Source organism: Mesoplodon densirostris, chromosome 19, assembly GCF_025265405.1.
Source record: "Mesoplodon densirostris isolate mMesDen1 chromosome 19, mMesDen1 primary haplotype, whole genome shotgun sequence".
Lineage (NCBI taxonomy): Eukaryota > Metazoa > Chordata > Mammalia > Artiodactyla > Ziphiidae > Mesoplodon > Mesoplodon densirostris.
The window spans coordinates 6596368-6620878 of NC_082679.1; the positions used below are offsets into that span (position 1 = coordinate 6596368).

At 57.5% G+C, this 24511-nt stretch overlaps 3 protein-coding genes across 5 annotated transcripts in view; 1 reads left to right on the plus strand and 2 right to left on the minus strand.

The window, feature by feature from the left end:
- Positions 1-1033: 1033 nt before the first annotated feature.
- Positions 1034-7541, minus strand: EMC10 (ER membrane protein complex subunit 10). Of its 2 annotated transcripts, none has more exons than XM_060084742.1 (7): positions 7370-7539; positions 6218-6290; positions 5265-5374; positions 4256-4360; positions 3741-3922; positions 3501-3594; positions 1034-2060 (listed from the first exon to the last, which is right to left on the minus strand). In XM_060084742.1, the coding sequence occupies exons 1-7, from the start codon at positions 7481-7483 to the stop codon at positions 1854-1856; spliced, it is 885 nt and encodes a 294-aa protein (XP_059940725.1). In that variant the 5' UTR covers positions 7484-7539; the 3' UTR covers positions 1034-1853. The 2 variants fall into 2 exon arrangements, with proteins under 2 accessions (XP_059940725.1, XP_059940723.1); XM_060084740.1 differs by having other exon boundaries at positions 2004-2206; positions 7370-7541.
- A 75-nt stretch (positions 7542-7616) lies between these two features.
- GARIN5A (golgi associated RAB2 interactor 5A) lies at positions 7617-12984 on the plus strand. Of its 2 annotated transcripts, none has more exons than XM_060084743.1 (5): positions 7617-7860; positions 7994-8181; positions 8511-8641; positions 11793-12061; positions 12833-12984. In XM_060084743.1, exons 2-5 carry the CDS (start codon positions 8122-8124, stop codon positions 12871-12873), a joined length of 501 nt encoding a protein of 166 aa, XP_059940726.1. In that variant the 5' UTR covers positions 7617-7860; positions 7994-8121; the 3' UTR covers positions 12874-12984. The 2 variants fall into 2 exon arrangements, with proteins under 2 accessions (XP_059940726.1, XP_059940727.1); XM_060084744.1 differs by having other exon boundaries at positions 7791-7887; positions 8081-8181.
- Positions 12985-13504: 520 nt separating this feature from the next.
- The window catches only part of SPIB (Spi-B transcription factor), a 33493-nt gene continuing 22486 nt past the window's right edge, over positions 13505-24511 (minus strand). Inside the window, exons 19-32 of the mRNA XM_060085645.1 lie at positions 24300-24329; positions 23985-24124; positions 22674-22833; positions 22480-22584; positions 21851-22039; positions 21264-21398; positions 19602-19769; positions 19371-19459; positions 19075-19270; positions 18664-18803; positions 17434-17593; positions 16904-17040; positions 14985-15171; positions 13505-13628 (exon numbers count right to left, since the gene is read on the minus strand). Coding sequence (XP_059941628.1) covers positions 13618-13628; positions 14985-15171; positions 16904-17040; positions 17434-17593; positions 18664-18803; positions 19075-19270; positions 19371-19459; positions 19602-19769; positions 21264-21398; positions 21851-22039; positions 22480-22584; positions 22674-22833; positions 23985-24124; positions 24300-24329 — 1847 coding nt within the window. The 3' untranslated portion in view covers positions 13505-13617. The remainder of the gene's footprint in view (positions 13629-14984; positions 15172-16903; positions 17041-17433; positions 17594-18663; positions 18804-19074; positions 19271-19370; positions 19460-19601; positions 19770-21263; positions 21399-21850; positions 22040-22479; positions 22585-22673; positions 22834-23984; positions 24125-24299; positions 24330-24511) is intronic.

A 24511-nucleotide genomic window follows, 5' to 3' on the forward strand; every position in this document is an offset into this window, starting at 1 on the left:
CACAACTACTGAGCCTGCGATCTAGAGCCCGCAAGGCACAACTACTGAGCCCACGTGCCACAACTACTGAAGTCCACACGCCTAAAGCCCATGCTCTGCAACAAGAGAGGCCACCGCAATGAGAAGCCCGCGCACCGCAATGAAGAGTAGCCCCCGCTGGCCGCAACTAGAGAAAGCCTGCGCGCAGCAACAAAGACCCAACGCAGCCAAAAATAAAAATAAGATAAATAAAATAAATTAATTTAAAAAAAATACCAAGGCAATGTGAATCAGCGGGAGGCTTTAGGGCTCTCAGGCCGCTTGTCACTGTGCAGAGGGGCGTGGCTGGCCCCCCAGGGGGTGGGCTCTGAGCTCCCACGGGGCTGCAGGGAAGAGGCGTAGCAGGATCAGGGTCCAGGGGCATCAGAGGACGGAGGTGGCGCACAGAGGTCTCGGCAGTATCAGAAGAATCACAAGAGGAATTCAACGACACAAATACTGCCATGGAGCACAGGACAGGAAGAGTTCTCAGAAAATCCCAATAGCGCTGCCACGCTCCACGGTCACGTGTGCACTTAGGTCACGTGTGCATTTCATGAGAAAGTCAGTTGGAGGAGAGCGGGCTGAATAAGCCCAGCGTCCCTTTCTGGTGGCACACGAACGACGAGGCCGCTCTCTGGGCAAGGACGGAACTGCAGACGACATGGCGCAGGAGGCACGTGGCCAGCCCGGGGCAGTGTACCACCTCGGACACGTTACCTGTGCCATAAAGAGGGGGAAAGGACACACGTTCCTGCTTGTCGGTGCCCGCACAGACACTCCGGGAGGGAAGACCAATGGACTAAAATGATCACGTGATCAGGGAGACGGACTCCACTGCACACCTTCCTCGGCTGCTTTCCCTGTTCACAAAACGTCTCTAATCCGCCTTGGTATTCTACATCGAGTCATGAGTCTGCGGGAAGGCATTCCAACTCACATCAGAGGCAGATCAGCGACAGACCCGCGATGTCGTGCTATTTATACCCACGTAAAGCAGGAGGCAAGCTGAACGTTGAACGTTTGGGGGACAGTTTAATAAACTGCTACACAGACACCGTGGAGCCTGATGCAGCTGTTACCATCACAATGGTGGCCATTTTTTGGTGTTTCTGAATAACACACACAGTGACCAGGGGAAGTCAGCAGCGCCGGTACGTCCTGACCGCCTCTTAGCCAAGGCAACAGTTGCACTGGGCTGGTGCAAGTTGTAACTTTCCAAAATGTTTACCTATTTCAATATGTTGCCTTGTCAATGTTTTTAAATAGACAAAAGAAGGAGGGGAGATAGATAGCAAGGAACCAGCAAAGTCCCAGGCAAGATACCCAGGCCAGGAAAGGGATTCTATTTATATCACCTGGCCCCTGACTCCACTAAATGTTTCTTTTGGCTTTCAACATCACTTCTTCAAGCCCAGAAGCCTAGGGAGGGCCTGGCATCCTGATGGCAGGAATCCTCAACTCCCACTAAGAACCGTGGGCAGATATAGGCCGAAACAGGGGACAGGGCTGCACGGAGGGATGGAAAAGGTGGTGCCCGTGGCCAGCCCACCCCTGCTCTGTGCCAGCTCTGGGCTGCGAGGAGCCCCAGGGTGCCCTCAAGGGCAGACAGACAGGAGGCTGCTGTCCCAATCCAGTGTCAGACAAGTTAGGGGTATTATCTAACCTGGCCAGGCAGGGCGAGGAGATCACGACAAAGGCACAGCGGCTGGAGAGAACTAGGCATGTTCCCAAACTGCAGGGCCTCAGGGGGTGGAGTGGGGGGAACCAGAAGTGAGGTCAGAGCTAGACCAGGAGCTTGGGCTCTATTCTGTGGCAAAGGGAAGCCTCTGGGGCTACAGCGGGGCCACAGGGGAGGGCGGGGTGCAGCAGGGCCCAGAACCCGCCGCCCTCCCACCACCAGTAACGCCAAGGCCCAGAGGGAAGGGACTCCTGGGGAGGGGGCGCTCTCCTACCCTCATGCGACAGGGAGACAGGAGGGGCCGGCAAATCCTTCCTGTGACGACCAAGGACACGCGCACGCTGGGCAGGCAGGGCGTCTGCTGAGCGAAAGAGGACGGGGCACTCACGGACCCTGGGCCCCTCACCGGCCACCACCTCCGCCGCCGCCGCCGCCCCCGCCCTGGCCCCCGGCGTCCGGTGCTCCCGACATCATGAGGAACAGGACCACGGGAATGATGTACATCCACTGTGAGCCAGACAGGATGGGAGAAGGACAGACGGACAAACAGGGAGACAAAGAGAAGAGAGGGGAGAGTAAGCAGTGTCCGGCCCAGGGTGGGGAAGGCGGGGGCCAGCGGAGGGGAGGCAGTGAGGGAAGGGGGCCCAGGTCCCCTACTCCACTACGGGTTGGGGAAGGGCTGGCGGGGTGCAGGGACGGGGGAGGCGGGAGGGGGCTCGGTCCTCACTCAGGCCTCGTGCGGTGGCGGTGCAAGCCCGGGGGCGGCAGGACGCAGGGCTGTGAGCAACGCGGCCCCCCCCAGGATGAGATGCCACTGAGGAGGGAGGGGGCGCAGGTCAGGGCCAGTGGCGGCTGTGGCGTCCCGCGGCCAGCAGGGAGGGCAGAGCCAGGGGTGGGCGAGCTCTCGGCCTCTCTGGGCCTCAGTTTCCCCGCAGCTCGGCAGTTAGGCTCTCCTGACATCAGGAGCTCCCGGCACACTAAGCAAGGCCCCACGGACACGGGGCTCAGCGCAGTCAGGCTCGGCATCCTCCCACCCGAGGCCCCGAGGGCCCAGCCACACTGGCTTCCACTGCCCCCTGCCCTTGCCTGGGGGGGGGACCACCTCCTCCAGCCCCAGCGCCCCCGGCGCCCGGGGCCCCAGGCCTCGAGAGCTGCTCTAGCAAGTGCAGGCGCACCCTCAGCTGCCAGCCTCCTGGGCACCTCCCGGCACAGCCCCTCCACCCAGCCCCCAGGTCTGGCTGGTGGAGCCCACCCGCTCCCTCCTTTCCAAACCCCCCTGTGCCTTCGAGGTCTCTGCCGTGTGGCCCCCCACGCCCCAGCCTCACAGCCTGGTTCAGGCCTCGTCCTCTCCCCCGGACCTTGGTCCCAGCCTCCTCCAAGCTCGGACCCTGCCCGTCCCTTGACCGCACCCTCCTCACTGCACTCCCTCCCAACAGGCAAGCCCGACACCGCCGGTGCTTCGTCTGCCCCCCGCCCGGGCACCCGCGGGGCCGTCCCCAGTCCCCCTCACTGCCCAGCTCCGGGCCGGCCACTTGCTGAGACCGGATGCCCCATGAGCACCACCACAAGCTGACGCCGGCAGGGGCAGGGTGCGGGGCTCCAGTCCTCACCCCTCCGTCCAGGCCTTGGCTCAGGCCAGGGGCCAGGAGGACGTGCACAGAGACGCCGGAGGAGCCACGCAGGCCCTCCACACAGGAGGCCCAGCGGAGGGCCGTGGGCGAGGGGAGCAGGGCAGGGGGGGCTCAGGATGGGGGGAGGAGCCGGCGGGGAAGGGGCCGGGGGCAGGCAGAACCCCACTTACGTATTTCGCGAAAAAGGACTTCTGCTCCTGGGGGTTCTTGGCCTTCTGGGCCTGCTCCATCTCCAAGCGCTCGATGAAGGCTGCCGTCTCGGGCCTGTGGGGCGGGGGCAGGAGGAGGAGAGGGGATGAGGGGCCGGGAGACACCACGGCAGCCCGGAAGGGTTGGGGGAGGGGCAGCGGAAGGCCGCTCCAGCCGGGGACAGGGCTGGCTGCGCCCCCCGCCCGGCACCCGCTCCTCACCCTGGCGCCGGGACCGGCGGCTGCAGCTGCACGGAGGTGTTGAACAGCTCCAGGTCCACGTCCTCCACCTCGTGGCCCCGGCAGCCCCCAGGGAACGTCACCACCGACACCCCCACCACGTTGCCGGCCACGTCCACATGCAGGGTCAGCTGGTCCGAGAGGTGCGACTCTACCAGGGAGCACTGGGGGAGGAGAGGAGAGCGTGAGAGGAGGGAGGCCAGCAGGGGCTGCTGCCCAGGCCTCGCCCACCCCCCCCCACCAAGCCTCCTTCCCCACCCCACAGGGCCCCCGAAGCATCTTTCAAAGCCCTCCATGGCCCCCTGCCAACCTCCAGCAGAAGCAACGGCCTCCCCAGGGCCCACCAACTGGATTGTCCCCCTCCAGCCCGGGAGACCCTTGAGGGCAAGGCGAGGTCCTTAAATGCTGGAACACGAACAGTGGAGGCCAAAGGGTAGAACCCAGGCTAGAGAGGGTGGGCAAAGCAAGGATGGAGGCTGACCTCATCACCGACTCACCGCGGGGACAAAGGAGGAGACGTGGCCACCGGCTTCTGGGCCGTCAGGGGCCCCAGGCCGCCGTGGAATCCGGACACGGTACAGGCCACTCAGCGCTGCCACATCCTGCAGGGCAGAGAGGGGAGGGTGGCAGTGAGAGGGACAGCGTCCAGCCCCCACCTGGTCTGGACACCCACTGGGCCCACAGCCAGGAAGGCCCTTCCCCAGTCTCGCCCATCCAGCATTCCCCACTCCCTGGCCCGGCCAAGCCCAAGACTCCTCCCACTGGGTGCCCCACCCGGATGGAGACCACCACGAGAAGAGCAGAGGCCACCCAGCGACAGAGTAAGTCCCGAGGACACTTCCCGCAGGTCTGGGTCCAGCCCCACACCCGACCTCCCCGGTTATATGAGCAGCTAGTTCTCTCTGTGGGTGACTGTGACAGGAATCACGTGGGCACCACGCAGGAAGGCTGGCCAGGGCGGGCCTCAGCCTGATCTCTCCCACAGCGCTGGCACCCAGGGGCCCGCAGCCGCCCAGAATAAAACCTGTGTCCCCAGCTTCCCTTGCAGCTCCAACTGACCACAGGGACGGAGTGGAAGTGGATTGTGGCAGCTCTCTCGAGCTTTCCCCCAAAGCCGGCTGTTCCCTCTGGCCCTCCTTCTTCCTTTCCTCTACCTTGCTGCCTGGAACCTACCCCCCACCCCCGCCAGCCCCACACCATCCCTAGGGAGGACCCGGGAACCCAGCCCTTGAGGAGGCCACAAAGCAGGGCAACAGGAGAGGTAACGTTCTCCTGCTTAACCATGGCTACCGTGGGAATCCCTTTCTCCTCACAAGCAAATCTTGCACTAAGTGTGAGGCATCTTGGCTGAGTCTAGCAGAGCGAGAGGAGCTGACTGTATGAAAACTGTGGGGAAGAGGGTGTGCTGCGCAGAGGAAACAGCTCAGGCAGAGGCCCCGAAGTACACGTGTTGTGCTCTGAGGCACGTGCCCCCAGCCCCAGCAGAGCCGGGGGTCCCGTCCTCACCCGGAGCTGGCCCCGCTCCTCCTCGCTGAGCTGCCGCTGCGACAAAGACAAGGTGCCATCTTGCTGGTTCCAGAGCAGCGAGCCCCGCTTCCGGAAGTGGGCACTATCATCTGTGTGGGAGCCTGGATGTCAACCCTCGCAGTGACCAGGTCGCTTCCCCATCCCGAGCCCCCATTTTCCCACCTAAAAACTGGGGACAGCCCCACGTGTCTCTGAAGCCCTGCCTCTGCCTTGCCAGGTGACCCAGAGTTGCTCACATGACTTAAGTGGGCCTCAGTTTCCCCAGCTGTGGAATACAGGGGCTGCAGAGCTCGGGAGCTCCCAACCACCGGGCTTTCTTGGGGAGATGCCAGGGTCTGACTGTGGAGGTCTGCAGAGGGTCCGAGCTTCAGTGTTTAAAAGAGGTGCCCCCAGAGCTTGGGGCCTCAGACTCGATTATGAACCCCTGGGCCACACTGACATCTATGCTCTGGGAGTCTGGATGCCTAAAATGTGGCACTTTAAGCTGGGCTTTAGAGAAGGTCCCACCTCTACCATTCACTTGTAAAAGGACCTTGTCTGGTATCCCTCTGCGCCTCAGTTTCCTCTTCTGGAAAATGGGGCTATCCCTAACACCTCCTATTTTGCGTGACTATTCTGAGGATGTCTGAGTTAATACAGATGTTTGAGTTAATACATCTAACCACTAGGGCAGGGCATGGGGCAACTGGTCAAAGTCTGCTCTGAGGTTATTACTGCCATACTGACCTTTCTGAAACTGTCTTACAGGTATGGGAGTATTCAAAGACAGAGCTTCTGTTCTTCGTCGCCCTTCACCTCCCTAGTGTAATGCAAACACACTCCCAAGTGCAAAGCTGTAAGTGAATGGATGGCGTGTCTCACGCTGGGTGGCACCCAAGTTCCTGACACAGGGCACTGGGTAAGTGTCCAGGTCAGGACGTTGCTGGACTCACCGATCTCAAATGAGTGCTCCAGCAGCAGCCCCACGGCGCCGCAGCCCTCGCCCTCTCGACCTTCCGCCCCCGCCTGCAGGTGATAGAGAGGGCCCCAGGTAAGGACCATCAGAGCCCTCAGTCCGGCAGGACCCGCGGACCCCAGGACAGACAGACCCGCAGGCTGTGGCAGGAGCCTTATTTTCATACCCATATCCAAACACTGACGCTTGCCCACTTTCCACCGGGGACCGCCCATTTCATGAAAATTCATGATCTGGACGGGCCAGAGAAAACCAGAGCCTGCAAAATAGCGGAACCTCGTTTCCAAGGCAACTATCTCCAGGTCACTTTCACACCTAGCATCATAACTATTCATAAGTTAAAGGGCCTCCTTCCCAAGCTAATATCCAAGTGACCTCGCTTTCACCTTCACGGCCCCAATAGCCACGATGCCGCCCGAGTTCCACCCCTCTCAAGCACATTCAGGATTCCATGCCTTCCTTTTCTCCAACTCTCCACACCTCTCCTAACTCTGCATCCTCCTCTCTACGCCCTCAAACCTGCGCTACCTCCTTCCAGATTTTAATCCGCGAGCTCAAGATCCCGCCCTCCTCATGCATATTCGGGAGGCGGAACTCCTCCGAGAGCCACCCCCGCCCCTCGCCTCTTTAATTTTAGCCACCCCGAAGTCTGATTTGCCAAGATTCCACCCGGGCCACACCTCCTCAAACATATTCATGACAGTGGATCCCTAGCGTTAAGGAAGTTCTTGCCCCAAACTTCTCTTTCGGTGCAGCCTCGTTTTCACCGTACCCAACGCCCAGGTGCCAAAGTCCCATCCCAAAATGGGATTAGGGATCCCATTAGGGATCCCCTTAGGCCCATCCATAAGAAACTAAGGCCCAGAGAGGGGATGGCAAAAATCCCATAAGGAGCCCCGCCCCCTTATGCATATTCACGAGCTAGAGCCTTCCTAACTATACTCTCGCTTTCTCCCAGTTGTGCGGCCTCATGCATGCGCAGAACTGCAGCCTCGCTTTCCACGGTTCTTTTTACCTAGTCTCCCCTCTCGGTCCTGCGCAACTTCGTTCCCACCTTAACCGACTTAAAGGCCCGAGACCCACTTTGTCCGTCAGCCCCGCCTTATGTGCACAGCGAATAAGCACTCACCCCCCGCACAGCGGCCCCGGACCGGCAACCACTACCCCGCGCCCGGCTGGGAGCTGCTGCCGCCATCAGCAAAAGCAGGAGCAGCCGAGTCGCCCCAGCGCCGGGCGCGGCCATTTCGGACCCGTCCCACCAGCCAAGGGGCTGGAGTAAGCCGGGCGCCGCGGAGCACGCCGGGAGGAACGGCCCGCATCCCGTCGCCCGTGCGCCTGCGCCGGCTCTTTGCGTCTGCGCACTAGCGCCCGCCCGCTACCGGGGCCTGACGTCACGGGGCGGGCGCCGCTCCATCCGGGCCTCCGGGCACCGCCCCTTGGATGACGCCACAATCGCGGACGTCTCCTCCGTGACGCAGTCAAACCCTGTCCGTCGCGTTGTGACGTCACAGGGTCCCGCCCTCCCGTTTTCTCCGTGGGCGCCTCCCTCCGCTCCCCCCAAGGGGCGGGGCGTTGCGATGAAAAGGGCGCACGAGCCTAAGCCGGCCCCTGGTGGAGCAGGTGAGGCGGGACCAGGTGGGATGGCAGGTGAGAGGCGGAGCCGGGCCTGGAGGGGTTGGACCAGGTGAGGGAATCAGGTGAGGGATGGAGCCTGCGATACGGAGACCGGTAGCTGGGAACCCTCTACACTCAGCGCGGGGCTGACCCGGGGACCTTAGCTCAGCCTCCTGGAACAGACCTGCGAACTTTGCCGCCCATGTAAAACGCCCCCTGGTTCCAGCCTGTCCCACGCACCGGCCGGGACGGCTCCAACGCCATCTCATGAGCGGCGAGTTCGACCAGCTGCGGGATTTACCCATGTTTGAGAGCAACTTCGTGCAGGTGTGGAGCCCCAGGGCCCTCCGAGCCCAAGCCTGAGCCCCGGCCTCCTGACTTGGGGAACCTCTGTTCGCCCTATTTCTGATCACTCCCCCTAATGCCCACCTCCTGAAATTCCTGCTTCCCTATGAACCCTGGCCTTTGATTCCCTCGGTCCATTTTCCCTGACTTCATACCCATATGACTCTTGACCTTTGACCCCAGGATCTCTGATCCCCGTCTTGGTGGTTAACTTACTTGGTTCCTGACCCTTAACCCTACCAAAATTCCTGATCCCTCCCCAATCCCTCCCCCCATCTATCTGACTTCTAACCTCTGACCCCCGGCCCCAGGTGACCCGGTTAGGAGAAGTTGCCAACAAGGTCACCATGGGGGTGGCAGCCTCCAGTCCAGCCCTGGAACTCCCAGACCTGTTGCTTCTGGCGGGCCCTGCCAAGGAGAACGGACGCCTGCAGCTCTTTGGGTGACTGCCCCCACCCCAGCCTAGACCTCCTTCCTCCCCAGCTCTGAGCATCCTATAGGCCCCCTGCAGCACCTCCTTTCACCCATACGACCTCCAAGGCCAGGAGCCATGGATGGCTGCTAGCCTTCTCTGGGGTACTGTCCACCCAGGAGAACAAGGACAGGGCCATCCACAGGGGCCAGGAATCAGGGACAGATAGACATGAGGGAGACTGTCCTCAGCTACACCCTGGCAGGGATCAGGAGAATGACCATTTATGCAGCACTTACTGCATGCCAGGCGTCCCCTTGACCATGTACATCATCTCTTCTCTGACCTCCTACTGTCATATGGTGGGGCCCCTTAGGCCCATCCATAAGAAAAACTGAGGGGCTTCCCTGGTGGCGCAGTGGTTGAGAGTCCGCCTGCGGATGCAGGGGGCACGAGTTCGTGCCCCGGTCCGGGAAGATCCCACATGCCGCGGAGCGACTAGGCCCATGAGCCATGGCCGCTGAGCCTGCGTGTCTGGAGCCTGTGCTCCGCAACGGGAGAGGCCACAACAGTGAGAGGCCCTCGTACCGCAAAAAAAAAAAAAAAAGAAAAGAAAAGAAAAACTGAGGCCCAGAGAGGGGAGCCACTTGCCCAGGGTCCCACAGTGGGTCAGGGGTGGCCTGGGATCAGAACCTTGGTCTCCTCAGGATTGCTGACCTCATGATTCTGGAGCTCCTGGGCCACACTCCACACTGCCCCTTCAGGTCTTTGCTTTTTTCATTGAAAAAGTAATGCAAAAACACTCCAAGGTACAAAACACACATAACACAAAATACACCTTTCTTCCATCCTAGGCTCCTGTCTCCAACTCCAGCTGCAAATACCAAGACATTTACAGGCATAGGGTACATTTCCAGAAACATTCTACTGGTGGCTTTCACTTTTTTGGCTACATCTCACAGTTAATGAAAGAAAGGGGGGCGGAGGAAGGGAGGGAAGGAAGGAAGGAAGGAAGGATGGAGCCACATTGTCATACACACACACGCACGCACTCACACAATCCTTTGTCTGCAATTTTGGATGTAACACATTTGGTGGTAGAATCTGCTTCTGACCTGAACAAACTTGATGCCACTTACAGCCTTTATTTATCCCCCCCGAATAAGTTTAAAACATTTCACAAAGCAGTATTCTGATGCCGGAACCTTGTACTGGGACATTCTCTACCATCTTCCTTTTCTTTTCAATGCTAATTGTATCCCACCATACGAGTCACAACCTGCAGTTGGAAGGATGCTAAGGATGGTGCTGAGAGGGGGCTTTGACCCTCATCATCTCCTTCAGCACTCTCCCCTCCCAGCCCCAGAGAAAACATACCGTCGAAGTAAAATCATTGAGCTTGCTCTGCCAACTCAGCCTCAAGACACATCCCCCAGCCCCTCACTTCTAACCAGCTTCCAGCCCTTAGTGATCTGTGCCAGTGCACACAGATCCATTTTTGGACACACACAATTCAACAAACTCCGTCCCCTTGGACACCTAGCTTGCATCCAGCCTCTTGCTGTGATAATGTAATAGGGAATGTCCTTAAACGAATGGCTGCCTTCAGAAGGCCTGGTTTCAAATCCTGGCTTCACCTCTTCTTCACTGTCTTTGGCCAAGTTTCCTACCCGTCTGGGCCTCAGTTTCCTCATCGGCAACATGAGGATAAGAGGAGAGCCCACCTTCCAGGGCTGTCAGGGGATAAACTAAGTAAATGTCTATAAAACTCTTGGAACAGCACCTGACACAGAGTATGCGCTTTGGAAACGTCAGCTATTATTCTTCCATTTGGGGAACATACTAATAGATCAAGTTGCCTACTGAGGGACTCTGATGTGTCCTGTGCCTTGGGGTGACAACCAGTGTGGCAGGCAGGGGACATCCATGTGCTCAGCTGTGAGGGTGTCTGTAAGACCAGTTTCTAGAGGTAGCTTTGCAGGGCCTGAGGGGGGTGGTTTGTGGCTACCCAGTGTTGTTAAGAACATAGGTAAGACGGGTTCAAATCCCTGCTGTGTGATCTGGGCCAAGTTACCCATCCTGTCTGGATTGTTTCTTCCACTGCCTTGTTGGACTTTGAATCAGGCTGGGGGCCTGAGCAATTCCTTTATTCAGATACTCCACAAGCATTCACTCAGCACTGACCATGGGTCAGCTCTGGGTACTACAGAAGCAGCACTGAACAAAATTGGACCAAAAATCTCTGCCCTCAAGCTCACCTTCTACTAAGAAAGCAGACAGAATAGATGTCAATTTGCCCAGTGGGTGAGGTCTGTGGAGACAGATGGGGCATGGGGGTGGGCATGAGGAGGTCTGCAAGGGCGAATGTGGTAGTATATAGGCTAGTGGTTGTAAACAGGTCTTCTCTAAGAGAGGAAGGGGCCAAGCTATGGGGATGGCTGGAGGATGACAGAGGGAACGGCCTGTGCAAAGGTCCTGAGGTAGGACCAAGCCTGACAGGTGTTTATGGGACAGTGAGACCAGTATGGCTGGAGCCGAGTAAGCGAGGAGAGTTGGGGGGGGGCAGAGAGGGAACAAAGGGGGCAAATCCCGCAGGGCCTTGCAGTCAAGGCAAAGACTCTGCTTTACGCGGGTGTTGATTGGCGCCCTCTGGCGGCCGCATGGGAACAGACTGGGGTGAAGGCGGGAAATTACGGTGGCTGGACGGCGGGGGTCGGGGGCGGCTGGTGGAGGGACTTAGAAATCGTCGGACTATGACTACATTTAAACGGTGGAGCCGTCAGGATTTGGTAGGATTGGCCAAGAATGTGAAAAAGTCGACTCCCACGGTTTCTGACTGAGCAAGTGGGAGGATGTAGTTAAGATGAGGAAGACGAAGAGGAGCAGCTTTGGGGTTGGGGGAAGGTCAGGAATTTGGCTGTTGGACATTTTATGTGTCCGATGTCGATCCAACATACAAATGGAAATTTCAAGTAAGCAGCAATCTGAGTTTCGCGTTTAGGAGGGAGGACCAGCGGGAGACACGGATGGGCTCTGTGTATGGAAGAAAATTGGGGATGGATAAAATGCAAGAGGTAGAGAAAGTGGAAAAGGATCCTTCCGGGCGGGGAGAGGGGCGCTGGGGTGGGTGCTGCGGAGCCGGGGAAGATCACACTCTGAGGCCGCCCCTTCCGCCCGCCAGGCTGTTCCCCTTGCAGTTCGTCCAGCTCTTCGTCCACGACGAAAGCCGCTGGCAACTCAAGGTCAAGCTCCGCACCGGCCGCGCCTTCTACCTGCAGCTGCGGGCCCCGCCGGAGACCCGCGACCGCAAGTTCGGCCAGTGGGTGCGGCTGCTCTACAGCCTGCGCTTCCATTCGGCCCAGGAAGCCGTACCCTTCACGCAGGAGTACTCGGCGCTGGAGGACGACGAGGACGAGGATCTAACTGAGCAGGAGGAAGTGAGCGGAGGAGGTGAGCGGAGCAGGGCGGGGCTGCAAGGAGTGGGGAGAGGGACATGGGCGGGGCTGGGGGCGGGACTCCTGGATCTGAGGGAGGAGAGGTTGGGGGCGGGGACTCCTGGGTCTGAGCGGGGAGGGGCTGGGGGTCTGGATCCTGGGTCTGAGGGAGGAGGGGCCAGGGCCTGGATTCTGGGTCTGAGCGGGGAGGGGCCGGGGCCTGGATCCTGGACCTGAGGGAGGAGGGGCCGGGGCCTGGATCCTGGACCTGAGGGAGGAGGGGCCGGGGCCTGGATCCTGGGTCTGAGGGAGGAGGGCCTGGGATCTGGATGCCTGTGTCTGAGAGTGAAGGTGACCAGGAGCCCAGACTCCTAACTCCTGACAGGGTGTGGCATCTGTACCCAGAGGACAGGAGGCTCTCAAAAGCAGGGCTAGGTCTCCAGGACCTTGGCGCACCAGCAAAGGTGGTGATGGTTTCCTAACTGGGCATCCCCCCCACCCCAGCCTCGTTCCCCTTGACCTAGCATGGTGGAATCTGGGGAGTGAGTGCCCAGGCCCTGAAGGAGTGGGGTCAGCCAGACAAGATGCCAGTTCCGTGTAAGGCCTGGGGAGGGGAAATGCCCCAGCCCTTGAAGGTGGGGACACTGGAACGTATGGGGCCTCTTCCTCTTGAGACACCCTGCTCCCCAGGCCTTCCCAGGAAGTACAGAGGGCCCACTCACCCACCCCAAAACGGCAGGTGCATCCGCAGTCAAGGCCTCTGAGACAGACTCTCTCTTGTACCCAGCTTCAAGCCATGGAAGCCAGACTGGACCCACAGACCTCTGAACTCTGGGGACTCTGATTCCTCCAACATTATTTTGAGGTCACTAAAAGACCAGAAATCAAAGTGTACCCTACCTCGGGGCCGGACAGATGAATTATTAAAGTTAATAAATATCGGCCACTTAAGAACCAACAACCTGGTCACGAGCAGTTTCCCCATCGTCACCGACTCAACACGGCAGAAATAGCTCTTCCAGTGTGACGCCCCAGCGCGGTCTTCTGTTCATGGTGTCTGGCTCCTTGGGCCACTACTGAGGCCCAGCGCTCACCATTCCATCGTGGCTACCTCACTAGAGTAGCCCTCCCCAGTCTGGCCTTTGGTTCTTCTTTGCCCACTGCACCTGGCCCCTGCAGCCAGCCCACCTCCTCCCCACTCGCAGTAGCTCGTCTAACAGGGCTGCCTCCACAGGGTGTCAAGTCCACCCGTGATTTTGTAGTTGCCATGGCAACGCGGCAGCCTCGCTAAAGTAGCTGTTCCAGGATGGCAGCCTCGATGTGGTCTGTTTCATCAGGGCTGCCCCATCGTGGTTGCCATTCCAACCTGGCTGTCCCCATCACCCAGCCCCAAGTGACTAAGCCCTACAGCAGGAGGAAGGCGGAGCTACAGACTCAAGAAGGACAGACATAATGGGAGTCCAAGACAAGACTATGATCCTCTCATTGATAACTCGGGAAAGGGGAACGTGTTGGGGGAGGTCTGGGTTAGGACTCAGCAGCCAATTATCTTGGCAGGTGGAAGAGAGAGCTTCACTGCGGCACTGTGGGAGGAAAACAGAAAAGGGTGGTAAAAAAGCTTGTCCCACCACCACCCGCCCCTGCCCCCGGCCCCGTGCCCACTGGGTTCGCTTGACCAGCATGGGGGGCAGGTTTTCCCTTCATCACCTAGCTCGGCACCTGGTCAACCCAACTCCATAGAGCCCTGAGTCCTGTAGTTCTGAAGCCCAAACTGGGACGTTCTGATTACGGAGCAGCTGCTGGAGACCAGCCGTCACTGGAATCCTGAAGGAGGGATATTTCTGAGCGGATTCAATAGTTGATAAGGGGGACGGCAGAACCCTAGGAATTATCAGTAGGTCGGCCTGGCAGATCAGTGCTTCAGAATGACAGGCAGGAGGTGCTTGGAGTGATCCCTCTGGACGCTTTGCTAAGGGTCTGCAGCCCCTTCTGTCTACTGGGCTGTCATCAGAGCCAGGGAAGGACTCTGGAAGCCCCTATGAACGTCAGTCGCCTCTGAGGGACTTGGTTAGCAGCCTCCCCACGGGTCTTGGCTGGTGGATGCTTGTTGGACTGAAGCCCAAGGCGGAGGATGCAAGGAAGAGCATTCTGGGTAGAGGGAAAAGCATGTGCAAAGTCCCAGGAGCAGGAGAAGGCACAACCAGTTTGTCCAACCGCCAACTGCTCGGTGTGGCTGGAAAATGGGGGAGCTTGAGGCTGGAGAGGGGCTGGGGGTGGCAGAGGCAGGACCATGACCCCAGGATGAAGGGTTCCGGGGCTGCTGGGGAGCCCTGGGAGGGCTGTGAGCAGGTCAACTGTGGACATGGGCCAGGCACCCTCTAGGGCCAGGAGGTGGAACCAGAGAGAGACTGGAGGCCCTGAGGCCCGAGAGGAGGCTGGGGCAGAATTCAGGGAGGAGGACAGATGAGGCTGGGGCCGTGGGGCAGAGAGGTGGGGACAGGAGCAGGACAGGGACAGGCTTTGGAGGGGGCTCCCACAGCCCCCGTCCTCTGCCACTACCCATGTTGGTTTCAGTGCTGTGCCACACACCTCCCCAGGCACACTGGAATCCTTAGCGATCATTTGCTAAGTTCTTCTCGCCCTCATTCACCTCTTATTTGTCCTTCAGCTCCTTTGGAAAACCTCAGACTCCTGCCCAGGCCGGGTCAGGCACTCTCCCTCCCCCACCCCTGCAATACCCTGTGCTGCCTTCCCTCCCCAACGTGTCCCCCTGAAACATCCTGCTGGGGTCTGAATCGGCTTCCCAATCATACTCGCAGAGGGCCGGGGTCTGCCTAGGCTCTGGCCTCAGCCCTGCTCAGCACCGGCCTCCCGTTAGCTTAGTAAAGGGAGTGGATGAGGGTCGGGCAGGGGAGCACTGGGGGCCGCCCCACGCTCACTTCGGACTTCCAGCTTGCACTCGGCCAGGGCCTCCCCCAGCTCGTTGACGGCCAGACACGAGTAAGTCCCTGAGTCGAAGGAGGACGGGCGGCGGATGTTCAGCGTCAGGACCCCCTGGTTGTTGTTCATCAGGAACCTGGGATCTCCGCTGATTTCCATGTTGTTCTTCATCCAGACCACCTTGGGCTGTTGAGGAGAGTGGAGAGGAAGCCATGTGACAGAGGGTACCCTGGGAGATAGCAAAATGGGCCTTGGGAGGCAGATTTGGGTTCTCCTTTTGGCTGTGCCACCTCCTAATTTTGAGTGGCTGACCTTGGATGAGTCACTTCTCCTCTCTGACCCTCAGTCTCCTCTTCAGTAAGAGGAAGAGCCCACTCCTTGTGGTGGCCCATAGGGCCCTGCATGATTTGGCCCCATTACTCCCCTGCCCTCACTTGCCACCCCTTCCTTCCATCTGCTCCGCCCACACGGGCTGCCTCACTGTCCTCAAACAGACCAGACAGGCTCCCGCCTCAGGGCCTTGGCACTGGCTCTTGCCTCTTCCAATACTGCTCTTCCCTCCTCTTTTCACCTAACCAGTGCCTGCCTATCTTTCAGGTCTCAGTTCCCCTGTCACTTCCCGGGTCCTAGACTGGAACAGGAATGCCCCACTTTACACTCTCACAACAGCCTGCATTTCCCTAGCACACTCGCCACCCTTTATAATTTTAGAGTCATTTGTGTGACTTCGGATAAATGGCGGTCTCCCGCAACATACGGGAACTCCTTGTTCAAATCACCAGCACATAGAAAGCCTCTGAAAACGTGTGTTGAATGAATGAATGAATGATGTAAATAAATGAAGCGAATGAATGAACTGAATAAATGAATGGATTGGTAGGGAAATGAGCGGAATGAATGAATGGATGGAGTTAGTGAATAAAGTAGCAGACAGCGGTGATGGCGGGGGTGAAGGGAAGAATCCACGGGATGCCTAGAGCAGCTGACGCCAAAAAGTGGCAAAATGTGTGAGAAGGGCCAGGCAGTCAATATTTTAGGCTTTTTGGGCTCTGTGGTCTCTGGGTCATGGACCACACACAAACCATTAACGTGAAAGCAAAATAACAAAAAAGAAAAAGAAACGTTTTAAAAATTATTTATCCCCTTGTGGTCCAGTGGTTAGGACTCGGCAGTTTCACTGCCAGGGCCCGGGTTCAATCCCTGGTGGGGGAGCTAAGATCCCACAAGCCACGTGACACAGCCAAAAAACAAAATATCTTAGAGAAACCAGTGGCAGGCGGATTTGGCCCGAGGGCCGTAGTTTGCCAGCCGCTGGTCTAGGTGGGTCCTTGGAGTTCAAGGTTGCAAGTGTCCGCATTCCCAGACAGCAGTCTGGAAACCAGATAGGGCAGGAAGACGCCAAGGAGCTCTGCAGGTTTAGACCCCCTCCGCCCCAAAGGTTTCTGTTTGTTTTTTTGTTTGTTTTTTTTTTTGCGGTACGCGGGCCTCTCACTGTTGTGGCCTCTCCTTGCGGAGCACAGGCTTCGGACGCGCAGGCTCAGCGGCCATGGCTCACGGGCCCAGCCGCTCCACGGCATGTGGGATCTTCCTGGACCGGGGCACGAACCCGTGTCCCCTGCATCGGCAGGCGGACTCTCAACCACTGCGCCACCAGGGAAGCCCAAGGTTTCTGTTTTTGAGGGAAGTCAGAGTGTAGTGAGCTGAGACTTGGGCTCTTGTTAGAGCAGAGAGACAGGAAGTGGGTTAAATGTGAGCAAATCCCACGAGCAGAGAGAGAACTCAGGGAGGAAGAGCCCGTGTGGCGGGCAGGCAATGGGGCTTCACCTGGTGAAGATTTCCCTACAGGGTTACACATTACACACACTACGCATGTGCGCGCGCGCACACACACACACACACACACACACACACACAGCACCTTCGGGTAGCCTCTGACGGCGCAGTTGAGAGCTGTAGCGTAACCAGCCACGACCACCCGGTCAGGTAGAGGCGTCAGGAACTTGGGAGGCGTTCGGAAGTCATGCTCCTTGTACTCAGGCAATTTGAAGGTGATACCTGGGGGAGGGGTGATACACCTGTAAGGGGACTGATCCTGACTGTCCCCGTACCACCTCTCCTCCAGCACCAGGTGCCATCAACTTTGAGTCCAGGGAGGGAGACTATATATAAGATAGATAACCAACAAGGACCTACTGTACAGCACAGGGAACTCTACTCAATATTCTGTAATAACCTATATGGGAAAAGAATCTGTAATTCAGATTCTTTTGAATCTGAATTCAAAGTAATTCAGTAATATGTATATGTATAACTGAATTACTTTGCTGTACACCTGAAACTAACACAACATTGTAAATCAACTATACTTCAATTAAAAAAAAACAAACAAACAAACAGAGAGAGGGGGAACTGGGACTGGCCCCCTCGGAACGCTGGCAGTAGCCATACCTGTCTTGGGGATCCAGGCCGTGTTCTTGGAGACGCCAGGCGAGTCACTGAGCCCACAGATGTTCTCGGTGTAAACTCGGAAATAGTATTCATTGCCCATGATGAGGTCTGACACGGTGCAGGAGGTTTGCCGGTTGTGTTCATAGACGTTGAACCACTCCTACGGCATGGGGGACGGGGAGGGGCCGGGAGAGTCAGGGACACGGACCCAAGCGGGCCCCTCGCTCATAAAACCCACCGTCCCCCAGCAGCTCTGTTCACAATGGCCGGAGGTGGGAACAACCCAGGTGCCCATCAGTAGATGAATGGACAAGCAAAACGTGGTCCATTCAAACCAGGGACTGGTAGGGGAGTTCCCTGGTGGTCCAGTGGTTAGGACCCCACACTTCTACTTCAGGGGGCACCGGTTTGATCCCTGGTAGGGGAACTAAGATCCTGCAAGCCACACTGCACGGCCAAAAACAAAAATCAAACAAAAAACCAGGGCCTAGTACTCAGCCATGAAAAGGACTGAAGCCGGATACCTGCTACAATGTGGATAAACCTGGAAAACATGGTGCTGAAAGGAGCCAGACACAAAAGGCCACAGAGTGTGTGACTGTATCCATGAGAAATTTCCAGGAGGGGCCAATCCATGGGGACAGGAAGCAGATGGGGCGTTGCCAGGGACTGGGTGGGAGGGAAAGGGCAGTGGCTGCTTCATGGATAAGGGGTTTCCTTTTGAGGTGATGAAAATGTCTTGGAACTAAATAGACGGAGTGGTTGCACAACATTGTGAAGGTGTGAAATGCCACTTGAAAATGGTTAATGCTAAATTTGGCTAGATGAATTTTACCTCAATAAAAAAGAAAGAAAAAGAAAACCTATTAAAGAGTTCCCTGGTGGCCTAAGGATTAGGATTCCAGGCTTTCACTATTGGGACCAGGTTCAATCCCTGGTCGGGGAAATGAGATCCCTCCAGCCGCCCAGCACCGCCAAAAAAAAGAAAAAGAAAATCTGTTTTGCACCAAATCTCAGCCAAAAGGCTTTCCTCCCTGTCCCAGCCCATTCTCCCAAATTTCCCGGTGCCTCAGTTTCCCCAGCTGGGAAATGGGAACAACATACCTGCTCTGACAATCTGGCCAGCTTTCCTCCCCCCGGGCCCCTCTAGCCTCTCACCATGGTTTTCTTGTCGGGGCCCCTCTAGCCTCTCACCATGGTTTTCTCTTCGGGGCCCCTCTAGCCTCTCACCATGGTTTTCTTGTCGGTCTTCTGGACGAAGTACCCGGTGATCTCACTGTTGCCGTCATCCTTCGGGGGCTTCCACTCCACCAGCGCGTTGCTGCCCCACACCTCCTTCACCATCACGTTCTCCGGTGGCCCTGCCTTTTCTGGAAGATGGGGGGCGTGTTACAAGCCACCCCAAGCATCCCTGAACGTCCAGTGCCTCACCCCCTCTCCCCTGTCCATCCCCACACCCTCTGATCTCTCTTGGGCGTTTTCCCATGTCCTCCCCTTCTGCCCCACTGCCACCTCACACCCTGCCCGGTTCCAGTCTCTCCACCTTCCCCTGTCCTGGGTCCTCCTCATCCCCTCCCATCTCCTCCCCTCCCCCGTCATCGCCGCCGGCCTCCATCCCCTCCCGGCCTGCGGGCAGCGCACCCACGACCCGGATGTCGATGGTGGCCGTGTCCTTCATGTTCTCGATCTGCACGCTGAGCTCGTACTCCCCGGAGTCTGAGCGGGCAGCCTGGCGCACGAAGAACACCGTGTCTATGTCGCTGGTGCGCACGTGCACGTGGGAGGTGTCTATGGGCGCCCCGCCCTTCGTCCACACCACCTTCGGCCTCGGCTTTCCCTGTGCGGGAAGGCGGGGAGGGCGGCGAGGTGAGCCCGGGTCTCACCCGCAGAAGCTGACCCCTCACCCCTGCCCCACCCCCGACCCCAGCTCGACGCACCTGGAAGGGAATGACGAGGTTAACTTGCTCCCCCACTTTGCGGATGTAAGTCTGGCGGAGGTGGCGGGGCAGCCGGATCTTGGGTTGCTCTGAGTGCACAAACCCAGGGAGGGGCTCAGCGCCGGGCGGAGGGACAGACAGACCAGGGGCGGTGAGGTGGTCGGGGGAGGCCCTAATGATGACACCAACTTGGTCTTTAGGAGAGCAGAATCGGGGGTCAGGAGTCCTCACCCACAATCTCCCGGATGGTGACCGGCTGGGCCAGGGTGGCCGGCTGGCTGCGCCCCGCGATGTTGACCCCAACAACGCGGAAGGTGATTCTGGCTCCTGTGGGGAGGTCCTTGACAGTGAAGCCACAGCGCTCCACCAGTTCCGTGTTAGCAGGGATCCACTCGTCAGCTACGAGAGAGGAGCGAGGCTGGGGATCTTCCTTCAAGACCTTCCTAGGTGCCCCCCCGTTTGTGTCCTTTCAGCGCCTAGGGCCCCACCGCAGTGAATAGCTGCAACTGACATTTCTTGAGCATTCCTTATGACCAGGTTGGAGCGAATTAATGTTAGCTCATTAACTCCTGCCTCCATTCTGTTATCCCCATTTTAGAGACGAGGAAACTGAGGCTCAGAGAGGGTAAGGGATTGGGGGTGGTAGTTACAGACAGCTCCTCGGATTTCCTGCTTGAAAATGGGTGCTTTTCCATCGTGGTTTTATTGCTATGGGTTGGTGAACCAGTGTGAGTCAGACCAACAATCAACAGGGTGAACTCTAACAAAAGTATAATAGGTTCTGAAAGACAGATTGGGGAGGGGTGGGCAAGGGTAGGAACTGGGTAAAGAGCGCTGGGAAGAGAAAAGGAAGAAACTGACCAGAGACCACCCTTCCATCATTTACATGCATCCCCAAATTCTGTCACCACTGTATCCCGTCAAAATGGAAACTGTTTTCGCCATTTTTAGATGAGGAAACTGAGGCTTAGAGGCTTGCCCAAGGTCACACAGTTACAAGGTGAAGGGACAGGATTGGAACCCACATCGGTCTGACTTAAAGCCTGGGATACAGTATCAAAAGATCTTGTCTGTCTCCCCAGTGAGAGGACCATGTCGGAGACATCCCCAGAGCCGGGGCACTGGGCCTGGCATGGAGTCAGTGCTCAATACATGTTTGTTCCTTGGAGGATTGAGAGTGGGATGTGTGGAAACATGGATAGGTGGATGGACAGACAGATGGAGAAACAATGCATAATTAGACGGTTGGATGGTCATATAGGCAAACGGATGGTTGGAAAGAAGGGAGGGAGGGAAGAAACATAGTGGTGAAGCGATAGATATATGGATGAAAAAAATGTTACTGGATGGACGGTTAAATGATCCAAAAAATTTTCAGATGGATAGAGAGATGGTTGGATGGATGACTGGGTGGGCAACTGGAGAAAAAGAAGGAAAGAAGGGAGGGAGGGAGGGAGAGAAGGAAGGGAGGGAGGGAGGGAGAAATAGGTGAAAAAGAAGGAAGGAAAAGAAGGAAGGAAGGAAGGATACATGGACGGATGGATGGATGGAGGAAAGATTGGTTGGATGGGTAGATGAATGGATAACTAGATAGAACAGAGGAGGAGCAACATAGGTAGTAGATAAATACTTGGATGGATGGATAAAAAAGGTATCACTGTATGGAGGATGGGTGTAGGGGAGGGAGAGAGGGAGGGAGAGAGGACAAGCTGGTCATCGGGGGCCTGGCTTGACCCATCCCATCCCAGGGATTCAGGCAAGCACAGCCAGAAGGGCAGTTCGCTATGGCAGAGCTCTGTCCTTGCACTGCCCTATTTGCAGTCCCCTGGACCAGACACCCACTGGGACTCTGTGTATGCCACTGCCCCCACCAGGCCGCACGGGGTGACTCACAGCCCTCCACGCAGTACTCAACCAGGTACCCATCGATGCCACCTGCCCCAATCTTATCTGGGGGCCACCATTTGAGGGTGGTGGTGGTGTCTGTCACATCCTCCACTGTCAGGTGCTGGGGTTCACCTGTGGGCGCTGTAAGAATCCACGGAAAGGGGAGGTGGGGTAAATGAGGGCTCAGGGGTCAGAGCTGGAGTCACTGGTCGGGAAAGGGATCAATATGGTGGGCCAAAGGTCAGGAAGCAAGGATGTGGCATTACGGGTCATTGAAACAAGATCTCAAGGAATCGTGAGGTCTCCAAGGGCAGGGATAGGTGTCTATGTGGTAGGTCAGAGGTCAATGACATATTCGGGGGACAGCATGGAGTCTAGGATCCTAGGGGTCGGTGGCTGTTGTACTGGATCAGGAAGAGGTCAGGAGGATGCATGGGGCTGGGGGGTCAATGTCTTGAGTTGTTGGATGAGAGGGCACAGAAGTCAGCGGAGTCAAGGGAGTCAAGGCCAGGGTGTAGGGTTAGAGATCCGGGACGGGCAGGCCATGGGTCAGAGGTGGACGGGGGCTCGGTGAGGGTGCAGAGAAGCCTCACCAATCGGCATGAAGGGCTTGGTGTTGACGCTGGGCTGGGAGACCCCAATGGCGTTGACAGCAAAGACCCGCATCTCGTAGAGGATGCCCTCGATCATATTGGTGCACTCGTAGGTGGTCCCCGGGAAGACCTCGAAGTTCAGCTTCATCCAGCGCTGAGAGCCCTTCTTCTTCCGCTCCAGGAGGTACCCTGGAGGCCCCCGCAAGCAGAGAGAAGTGGGAAGTCATGGGGAGGCCTGGGGTCCCAGGTCAGTTGGGGCAGTCAAAGGCACATCAAAAGGTCACATGACTCAGAGAGGTCTGAGGCCGTGAATCTTGAGTTGATCTCAGGGTCACAGAGCAGTCAGAGGTCACCCTTCATGGGTTCAGGGATCAAGAAGGGCCACAGGTCATGAATCAGGGCGGAAGGAGTCCCAGAAAATCCTAGGCTGTTAGCCAAAGTGAGGATTCCCAGGTTGCTGGGGAGTCAAGAATGAGAGGGAGGGCAAAAGGGAGTGTGAGATATTGACGACGGAAAACCGAGTTTCTGAGGGTGGTCACCGAGGATGCTGAGGACTCTTGGAGGTCAAGGAGAAGTCAGGGGACAGGGGAGGTCGGAAGTCATGGGCACTGTGGCACACGGGCGCTCACCGGTGACCAGCTGTCCCCCGTCATACTTGGGTGGCTCCCAGACTAGGGTGGCCCAGTCTTCTCCAACCGATGTGACACGCACAGCCTCTGGGGGGTCTGGGACATCTGGGGAAGGGGAGACAGGATGGTCAGAGGACACCTCATGGCCTCGGGGAACCCCCCCCGGCTCAGCCTCCTTGCTTCCCTCTGCTCACCCACAACCCGCAAGATGATGGTGGCCGTGTCCTCGCCGACGGGGTTGGTGACCTTGATGGTGTAGCGGCCCTGGTCAGCTCGCTGCGTGCTCTCAATCACGAAGCTGCTGGTGTCGGCCTGCTTCTCGATGCGGACCCTGCCCTTGGTGCCTGTGAACTCCTGGACACAGCCCACCAGATGGCCTTTTTCTACCTCCCTCAAAACCCAGACCGGCCTCCACCCCTCCCCGGCCCAACAGTCTCCAATGGCTCCCCGTGAGCACACAATACACAGGCTGTGGACCCAGCACAAGAGGACCTGCTGGGTCCGCCCCCAGCCTCATCACCCCCCTGCCACTGCCTCCTTGCCTTCCAAACACCACCCTTCACTGAAAACACCAGCCTGTCTCATCCCCAAGATTTTGCATAGCTGATCCCCAGGGCATGCAATGCGCTGACCCACTTCTCTATCTGCTATACCGTTACCCATCCTTTAGAACCCGCCCAGAAGTCGCCTCTTCTGGCAAGCACTCCTGGATGCCCTCAGATGAAAGTGACAGCCCACTTTGACTGCTACGACAGAATCCTCATAGCTTCTGGTACCTCCCTTTCTCTCAGCCCTGATCACCCTGAACTGTGACTGTTTGGGCACATGTCTGCCTCTCTCCGAAAGTGAAGGCTCCAGGAAGGCAGGGGCGCATCTGATTCATGGCTGTACCCTCAATGCCTATGCAAGAGCCTGACGTACAGGAAACCTCAGGGGCTGAGGTTGCTGAGGGAAGGAATGAATGAAGATTGAGTCAAGTCTATCCATTTTACAGAAGAGGAAACTGAAGCCCAGAGGAGAGAAGAAAAATTGAACTGTTTCAGGGCCTGGAACATACAAGATGAAAATATTTGTTGGATGGATGGATGGATAAATGGATTGATTCATGGATAAATGGACAAATGGATTAATTACTGGATGAATTCATTAATCAATCAATGAACTGATGAGTGGAAAGATGGTTAGATGGATGAATTGATGGATGGCCGGATTGATTGATTGATTGATTAATGGGTTAATGGATGGGTGGATGGGTGGATGGGTGGATGGGTGGATGGGTGGAGCGGTGGATGGGTGGAGCCGTGGAGCACTCATCAGGTGCTAGGCCAGAACCATGTGGTGAACAAATATTATCTCCAGTCTTCAAAACAACCCTCTGAAGAAGGAATCAAATTCCTCATTTCACAGACAATGAAACTGAACCTCAGAGAGGGAAACCAGCTTGCCTAAAGTCACCCAGCAGAGCTGAGAGGGAGAAGTCAGGGCACAGGGGAAGCTCCACATACCTCATCCTCCTTCATCCAGGTGACGACAGGAGGGGGCTCCCCTGTGATGGACACGTCCAGCCTCAGCTTGTTTCCAGCCACGACCACAACTGAATTTTCTGAGGTCTTCTCCGAGAAGTCCAGGTGGATCTTTGGTGGCTCTGGTGGCAGAGGAGAGATTCTGGGGAACTTGGGAGTGGGCAGCTGGGCCCTCCCAATCCCCTCCAGAGGATCTCCTGAGAAGCTGGGTTCCAACAGCCACAGCGAACCGGCGGTCCAGGTCCCCTGCCCCTCCGCCCTCAGACCCAGGAGTCCACAGCAGCCTCTGGTCCCTACCTTGCTTGGGGACGTACTCCACCGTGATTTCTGGAGGACATAGAAGACTGATGGTTAGGTCTATGGGGCCCCTCATCCCCCCCCTCACACCCCATCACCCTGGGACCTGGGGGGTTGGGGGGTGGATTCAGGCCCATGACTGTCCCTCCTCCCACAAGCAGCTGCTGTCACCCCCAGCTTACAGTTAGGGAGACTTAATGCTGAAGGGGGTT

Bases quoted from the DNA above. Each gene is read 5' to 3' on its own strand.
- GARIN5A (XM_060084744.1), top strand. From the start codon at position 7,818: ATGAAAAGGGCGCACGAGCCTAAGCCGGCCCCTGGTGGAGCAGGTGAG. The intron at 8,642-11,792 runs GTGACTGCCCCC...TCCGCCCGCCAG, and splicing joins GGACGCCTGCAGCTCTTTGG to GCTGTTCCCCTTGCAGTTCG. The intron at 12,062-12,832 runs GTGAGCGGAGCA...TCTTGTACCCAG, and splicing joins GGAGGAAGTGAGCGGAGGAG to CTTCAAGCCATGGAAGCCAG.
- EMC10 (XM_060084742.1), bottom strand. From the start codon at position 7,483: ATGGCCGCGCCCGGCGCTGGGGCGACTCGGCTGCTCCTGCTTTTGCTG. The intron at 6,291-7,369 runs GTGAGTGCTTAT...TATCACCTGCAG, and splicing joins CCGGGGCCGCTGTGCGGGGG to GCGGGGGCGGAAGGTCGAGA. The intron at 4,361-5,264 runs GTGAGGACGGGA...TCTGCCCTGCAG, and splicing joins AGGAGCGGGGCCAGCTCCGG to GATGTGGCAGCGCTGAGTGG.